General features: G+C 42.6%; 1 protein-coding gene across 13 annotated transcripts; it reads left to right on the forward strand.

The window, feature by feature from the left end:
* The first annotated feature begins 258 nt into the window (after positions 1-258).
* Positions 259-5,297, forward strand: LOC129596792 (uncharacterized). 13 transcript variants are annotated; one of them, XM_055494147.1, is made up of 12 exons: positions 259-546; positions 642-775; positions 2,088-2,184; positions 2,310-2,416; positions 2,490-2,556; positions 2,622-2,642; positions 2,712-2,848; positions 2,969-3,050; positions 4,319-4,422; positions 4,479-4,578; positions 4,645-4,890; positions 4,971-5,297. In XM_055494147.1, the coding sequence occupies exons 1-12, from the start codon at positions 453-455 to the stop codon at positions 5,171-5,173; spliced, it is 1,392 nt and encodes a 463-aa protein (XP_055350122.1). In that variant the 5' UTR covers positions 259-452; the 3' UTR covers positions 5,174-5,297. The 13 variants fall into 13 exon arrangements, 11 of the variants coding, with proteins under 11 accessions (XP_055350122.1, XP_055350123.1, XP_055350125.1 ...); XM_055494148.1 differs by having other exon boundaries at positions 2,121-2,184; XR_008691486.1 differs by lacking the exons at positions 259-546; positions 642-775; positions 4,971-5,297 and adding exons at positions 790-1,186; positions 1,513-1,864; positions 3,137-4,255 and having other exon boundaries at positions 4,477-4,578; positions 4,645-4,676.
* The last annotated feature ends 2,807 nt before the right edge of the window (positions 5,298-8,104 follow it).

Here is an 8,104-nt window from a genome sequence, read left to right on the forward strand (position 1 = left end):
ATGCTCCAGAATTTTACTTCTACTATATGTAACAACCATGGACAAAATGCTGTATCGCATCTGCACTTCTACTGTACGTTCTTGAAATCAGTGATTAGATAAAAGAGCAAACTCAAAGTGATGTCACAAAGCCACCGCATGCCGGTTATCAGCAGCGATTTTTAGTCAATCGGCAACTGTAAGGATGTGACATGTTCATGTTCATAAATACAGTACCAAGAAAGCCAAATTATGAGTTCATAACATTTGTACCAGAAATATTTTTGATTTGTTTTCATTTTTGCGTCAGCATAATTTTTTTTGCTGCATAATTTAATATAATAATAATATTTATACATAATATAATAATATTTTGCATAATATTTTGCTGCACATAATAACATATATCCAAAGCGCTGTCTCACAGAGAAAACGCTACGTGACCAAAAAACCTTCTGCCTCGCTGGACCATAATGTACCTTGCGTTAGCGGTAACTCTGGTGCTGGATGTAATATTTGCGAATCCCAGGTTTTGCTTTAGCGTCATTGCCCCTAAGAGAATACCCGGTTAGTCATCAGTTTCGCCAAAAAGAATGTTCGAAAGTAATGATAATGAAATATGCTTACGAAGTGCTCGTATAATTGTAATGGTAACTTATCAGAAACCTGTGGTGGAGAAATTCATCTGGCGCCTGATTCACAATGGTTACTGCTAACACCGCGATATCTGGCATATTTCGATCCCATTGTACGCTGTGAGTGGAGATTAAACGCTCCGGATGGATATGAATTTCTGGCAAGTGATGATCATATTAATAAATAATAATCACCGGTTTCTTGTAGGTACGATTTCTGTTCTGTTATACCGTACTACGACTTCGCTCGTAGATTGGTTAAACCTACTACTGTTAGTGTACGGGTTCAGTACATTGATCACCAGCCTCTCATGCGGTGTATTACATGTTCTGTTATCCGATACAGTGTGTTGCAAGTTTCCAACTTACACCTTTAATTTTCATAATGCATTTTAAGTGATAATGAAAAAACTGAAAGTCCGACGTAAGGTAAACATAAGCGATATTCCGAGGTTTCTGTGAAGTTTGTTCGACTGGTGATCATGTTGGTTATTACTTGTCATACAAGTAATGGTAATAAGAATGGTGATTATCATAGCATATGCAGTACTGTCTTGGCAAAGAGAAAAAAGGTGAGTACGTGGAAGGGAGAAAAACTTACTTTTTAAAATCTCAGTGGTATTGAAAAATCATAATACGTGGGTGATCAAAGTACTGTCACGGTGTATTCTGTAACCGCCCATGATGACGATTAGCTATGGAAGTGCCCTTTGTTAATGGATTTTGGTCTGGATTATCGGAGTGTCTCTGATCTTGATTTATCCATTTTATGTATTTTTCTCCCATTTATTTCCTTTTATGAATAAACGCTATTATTTAGGGACACCCCATGTTTCCCCATATTGTAGATTATAGGATATAGGTAGCACTACCCATGACAAATGGCGCTCCTGGTTAGAACAATGTACCAACCTGGCGGTGGCTGCGGTTCTGCCCCAGCCGAATTTGGGTCGCCGTTGCCGACAGGGTTTCCGTCGGTTCCTGACGTAAAGCAGTGGCATTCGGCCGCATATGCTGGTTATTCTGCTTGTGGATGGACACAGGAAGCAACCAACCATTATCCCGATGCCGTTTCCCTGGAGTCAATGGCCTCTGTGGTCCCCAAACAGGGCTGTGCGAATCGGCCCATTCCACACCATATCCCAGACTATTCTAAGGGTTTTGCCAACCCTTCCCCGTATGAACTCCACTCAACTACGCTTCCGCTAGCCAGAGAAAGCCAGTGGAATCGTTACGTGCCCGACAGGCAGGTGAGCCATTATGCTACTCACAGCGCTGACCATGCTGCTATTTCCTTTTATGAATAAACGCTATTATTTAGGGACACCCCATGTTTCCCCATATTGTAGATTATAGGATATAGGTAGCACTACCCATGACAGTACTGACCTGTTCAGTAAGTTTGACCAATTTACGAGCGAAGTCGTAGTAGTAGTAATGCTTATACTCGTAATTGTCCTTATTCGAAATCAGTTTAGAACGGGAGCAGCCGCCTTTTATGTTCAGGAGCAAATGAAAACGGTCGTGTACGGCTATAACGCATCGGTTGATTACCTATATTTGTCAACAGGTATGAAATGAAAGTTGAAAGAACGGAATTTTGTATGTTCAGTGCAGTGATGCCTACCTAGTGGCCCACTTTACCGAAAGCTGGCGGCTTTGCTTCCTTATGGTTAGACAGCTTTATTTATTTAGACCGTCCTGTACCCGTTTCTTTACAAGCGAAGAGATTATCTCCAGGAACGCAGTTTACGGGCATTAAAGGTCCAAATGGAGTGCTTTTTCCGCGCACAAATAAACTTGTAAGTAAAAACGGTTTAGTTTGGTTTGATTTATAATTGAACCACCGTTAACGCAGACACGTATTTGTCTCAGCAGTTTGCAACCTTTGTGACAAACGGCGACGAAGAAGTCTCCCAGGGTTTTAATATCACAGTTAAGGGTAATCTTTCTTTTAAGAACTCGAAAATACTGTGTTAGTGTATCTCGATAATCTTTTGATTATAGCTATAGAATCCAGTCCATCAGGTATTTGGATAGTTTCGTAACGAAATGTGTGTGACCTTTATGTGGACCACTGCTTTTGTCATTACTAAGCCCCTTGCGGCTGGAATGTAACGATTATAAGGGAGCCAGTCACGATACATTACCGGAAAAACAACACACAGGAAACATTGTGCGTTTGGCACTTGTTTGCTGTGCGAGGACCTCAAACACTGCTGCGAATCCAAGAGGTACCTCAGAACAAATCGATCGAATGGCACGAAATCCAGCGAAGCATCTATAAAAACCTTTGTACATATAATTATAAGAACCTTTGGACGTGTACTACGCGTGTTACTCTGGTTTTTCAGATGGTTACAGAGTCGCAGACGTATAATGACCGAAGAATATACACCAGCTGCGAAGATGACTATTTGGAAATCCAAGAGCAAAGTAAGGAGCTCACATTTTTGCAAATGCTGTTAACAGTGACATAGCATGCAACTTGGTTTCGATAATTCTTGCCGGAAATGGTGCAGGCAGTGAAGTCATCGAAAGCGCACTCGCCTATGATGCTGGTCAGTTTCTCCTGCGTCACGATCGCATTTGTCTCAACAGCACCGAAAATAACCGAAGGATACATCTTCATTTGCACCATACATTCCTCCTTCAGAGCGACCACATTATGTGTACAGGCATCCAGAACGAAATAGCAAATCAGCTCATTTAATATTCAATAATTTTATCAGTCTGAAAAACATTTTATGGGCGCCGCTACTTCCGCCATCTGGAACCACGTTTTTGTTATTCTCATTACGTATCTCACCTTAGGCTATTCCAGTTACATTTTGTAAAATTAATTTTGATACTCTCAAAAGCTGATGCCATGTCGTTTGCAGTTTGCGCAACTTTTACTACCAAAGCGCCTGTGGTATTCGTACGATGAGCATTTTTGCACTGTTGAATTTGGTTTGACTTCGTAAAATCCCATAGTAAACTGTGGGCGCTACAAAGTCCCCCTTCACTGTCTTTAACTAGCTTATGTTGCAAGACAGGGGTTATACTCGCTCTACAACTGCAGATTTGAACCAGATCACTGAAAATTTCTGTAGCACTATAAGATATATATACTTAAAAAGGTGGCAATAGTGAAGAAAATAAATTAAGTGTCATACGGTGATGTTTTGGACTGACAGTCTATCGTGGTGCAAGAAAATATTTCAAAAAATGTGGTGCGAATAGTAAAAACGTGGGTGAGTCTAGTGACAATAGTCAAAGATGATATCAAGGTGGTGAGAATAGGCATTTCCAAATTTTATTGCAGAAACTCTCTTTTCGGTCGCTGCTAAACAGCGCCACACGCGGATTTACCGTAACCGCAGAACCGTTCTATGCCTGCGCCACAGTGTTTTCGCAAACTAATTTCACCGGCATTGCAATGAACCTCCTGGACGAAAATACTGACAGCGAACTCAGATCACTAATCCATTCGCAATCGATGCCGATGATCGGTTCTGTTCTTTTACGCAACCATTGCGTTGTGGAGCATGGAAGTGATGAGAGCACAGACGTGTACTTTGTTAATGAAACCATCAGCGACTATGTTGTAGCAAATTTTTCGCATCTCGTCCAAACTCTGAAGTGTCACTGCATTACAGGTTTTTAAACAGCGTTTAAAATTATGTTTGGCTGCAGTTAAAAAATGCCTGCTTACTTTGCAGGTTCAATCGACAACTGGAAACTTGGTGCAATTATTGTAACAGCATTAATTCTTCTCGGCACTTTCAGCGTGATAGTATCTGTGTGGGCAAAGCGTGTAAAGAAGGTAAGTATTCGGAACGGAAGTTATACCTTTCGGTCTTATGAATGCTTTTTTTAGAGAAAGAGGATGTACGTCAACAGACTACAACTAAAGAGATCCACAAGGAACTCGGACCCGAATATGACCAATACAAAATTAAAAACTGCTACCTGAAGCTAGGTACTTAATTTAACAGTTAGACGGGTAGCAACTCAGAAATATGTAATTCTTTTACGATCTGTACAGAGCCAACAGTACTAGGGCAAGGTAATTATGGCTTGGTCCTCAAAGGAGTACTTCGTCAACGACGTGCTGGCAACAACCCGGCACCCGAATCTAGCACTCAGCAGGTGATATCAGTCGATGTGGCGGTAAAGCGAATGCTGCTTGTTACAAAAACGAATGAGCGGCAGCTTCTGGATGAAATCAAAATGCTCGCGAAGGCCAGTACACACCCCAATGTGATTGCTTTAATGCGGATAACTACCGATGGTACAACTCGATTTGGCTGTTTCGAACAGTTTCCTTTTCCAGAAGAATTAACTCATAGTCCGTGCTGCTATATCTTTCAGGAGAATTACGCCTGATTACAGAGCTGTGCGTGTACGGATCCTTAGATAAATACTTACGCAAAGAACGCCAGATGCTTAAGGATCAGCGGGAATCCTATATCCCCAACTGGAACTGCGCAAGCGGCTTCAGCATTACTGTCTTTTGTTTTGATATTGACAAATGGTTACGTGTTTTCCGGCTATCATTTTTTCGACTACAGTAATTCTACGACTGAGAAAACTGGGCTGTTTGAAGCAGATAAAATATTTTTAACCAGTTTAATCTTTTTAAAGCAAAATGATGAGTTCTTGTACACTACGTACTTACAAATAAGCGCGTTTACTTAATGTACGACTACGGTGTCAACCTGGCGATTTCTACTGAATCGGTAAGTAAGCATTATTAACACTGACTGGTGAGAGCCGATTGGTTGTACAGTTGCTAAGCAAAACGCAGTTACAGCGATCAGTACAACACATCTAGATGCGAGCGTTATTAATGCAAAGTTTTCGTGCAGATTTTATTTCTTAATCGTATGAGTACATTTCTTACATAGTATAAAGAAAACAACAGTTAGTATTCAATTTCAGCTAACCCAGGCGTTCTAATCACAGAGAACATTAAACTGATCTAAATTGCCCCTATTCGATGCCGTTCCCAGGATACAGTAGATGCCGCATTGCCTCGTTGGATTTCTATCAGCTGATCCGCTGGCGAAGAAATTTTGTGGCTCACTTTTCGCAGGTTTCCTGTTCAATCCCACCACATCATGCGGGTTCGTCCACATGATTATTTAATATGACACCGAATCGCCCGCATGTCTAAATGCATTTACAGAACTACTATGTAAACAAAATCTTATGTGGTTGTTTTTTTTATTTCACAAAACACGGATACAATTGAGAATCAAACGCAGAACTTATTACAACAAAAACAGTTCATTTAACGCTGCCGCTCCTTCCATGGTACCGAGTACGGAAGCGGCGTTGCCCCGTTGGATTTCCAAGGGCAAGCGTTGACGAAGAAACCCGTGAGAGCGAGATTCACCCGTCTGTTGTGCGAGCCGCTTACCGATTTCTTTTACTATGCTGATGGATGACTTGCACCATGGTCCGTGTGTTTCAAAGGCTAATGCTGCGAAGTCATATCGTCCTTCCAGGTACGAGTACAGCCGGCGTTTCTTGTTTTCCGCCTCTTCGGCTGCAGATCCCGCGGTTACCGATGTGAACTTAAGATGGGATTTAGCTACCGTGGCCACACAGGTCACGTCCCATGCTAAACACATGCCACGATTCCATGCGAACGTGGTGCACCCGTCGGGGCGACGTTCCGACGTGTGGGATGTTCCTCGGGGTTCCAGTTTGGCAGGGATGCCGGCCGACACTAGGGATCTGCAAACGATACTGTTCTACCCGCAGTGGGTGTCTCCCGGCGGAAAACGGGCACGATAGGCCGTGGTGTCCATATACGTCAACAGGCTTGTGGCACTTAGCACAGAGGTGGGGCTCGCAAATAGTTACGCCCAACCTTAGTCCAATTGATATTTTAATCGGTAATCTTTGGATAACTTTGTCGTCATCCAAAAGATTACCGATGTGCACCGAGGGCAATGCGTTTAACCATAAGCCGGCTTCTGGCGTTGATTAAGCCAGGAGTCGAGCCCTGTTTGCTTCATCATCACGAAAAACATCCAGAAGCGTAGACAGCGATGCGTTACAGAGCGGTAAATCCTAGGTCCGTTGTGTCTTTCGAAAACTGGATTCTGGAAGATCGGTGAGACGCGTGTTGGCTTTCCACAGCTCCAGAGCTTCAGAAACGTTGACGGAGGGGACATAAAAACGGTCTTTACTGATAAGTAGGAATGTGCTGTATCGGTGATAAGGTTACCATTGCTCGGTTGGTTCGCGAGACGGGCTGGTAATGTATCCCAGTGGGTTGTGGCATCAGTAGTTTCCGGTAGAGGAATTGAGCCAAGTTTAGCCGCGGTGAAAAACTTTTTCCGTCGCGATCAGATAATGATTTTTGCCACAGCGAAACTTTCTCTGGCAGCGCTGAGTATCGGTGAAAAACAGAAACTACTTCACTTAGACAGCCCAATGCCAGATGGGCGTGAATTTTTACGTGACAGCGAAATCCATACGTTCTCAACTTCTTCTGCCCGCAGTGAATGTTAGCCGAAATTATTTTGTTTTACGAAATGGCTGGGCGCTCTCAGTTTTCTGTGGAGCGAAAAATACTTTCCAGTCGAATTTATTGCGTTGCAAGTATAGGAAGATGGCTTTTCAACATTCTTAGGCAGCTAAACGAACTTTAACCAAGCACTTGACTGGACCCGAACCAGCTTAACGACAATAGTAACACTGCATCCCAGTTTTAAAGTTCACTGGTTGAGCCGCAGCGTCGCCAAAGAGTCCTTTCGATGGCGCCTTGGTTAACCATACTGCACGCATTCTCATTTCGCAGTAATCATAGGTAAGCTCAGATTATCAGTGAGAGATATAGAACTGGTCCGAGGATCTTAATACGCCTGTCCTCTTGCTATTGAATAATTGGTATGTTCTGCTATGTCTGCTTCCATGTATGTTTCTAAATTTCGTGAACTTTTTTAAACTGCATTTTCTGTTCCCTCTAAGAAAATATTAGGTGACCTTTAAAGCGAGTGCTACGGGTCATTACGAGTAGTACTCACAAAAGCCGAAAATTCGGGCGTACAGCCACGTTATTTCGTGTCAAAACCGACTCAGAAGCATAGCCAATTTGCTTCGTGCCCCGATAGGGGCGCATAGCAAATTAGCAATGACCTTTATTTGAATGCGTTTAGTATCTTTTTTTTGGATCCCGAGTCAGAGATCCTGCTGCGGCACCAGCAAAGATCGGTACCAATGGTGCATGAAGGTGAACCATTGATACATGCACCGCTTGTTTTTCGCTTCATGAACCTCAAGAGCATTACTTATCTGTCGTCGTCTTTTTGCGGTAACACCGTTTCGTACGAGTACTTTGCAGGAGGGACAGGAATTTTTGCTTCATGCACTAATATTGCCTGTTTGTCTACCGTTTTGTGGACCATTCACTAACGGTGCTTGCTTGTGCAGTAAGCAATGGTGCTTACCTTTATTAAGCAGTTTACCAAGTGCACCAGTGATTACCTCAA

This window comes from Paramacrobiotus metropolitanus, unplaced genomic scaffold (assembly GCF_019649055.1).
Source record: "Paramacrobiotus metropolitanus isolate TYO unplaced genomic scaffold, Prichtersi_v1.0 Parri_scaffold0000096, whole genome shotgun sequence".
Lineage (NCBI taxonomy): Eukaryota > Metazoa > Tardigrada > Eutardigrada > Parachela > Macrobiotidae > Paramacrobiotus > Paramacrobiotus metropolitanus.

Excerpts from the sequence above, each read along its gene's own strand:
- LOC129596792 (XM_055494144.1), top strand. The coding sequence starts at position 1,125 with ATGGTAATAAGAATGGTGATTATCATAGCATATGCAGTACTGTCTTGG. Across the intron at positions 1,187-1,512 it reads TCTTGGCAAAGAGAAAAAAG|AACAATGTACCAACCTGGCG; the intron begins GTGAGTACGTGG and ends GCTCCTGGTTAG. Across the intron at positions 4,891-4,970 it reads AATGCGGATAACTACCGATG|GAGAATTACGCCTGATTACA; the intron begins GTACAACTCGAT and ends TATATCTTTCAG.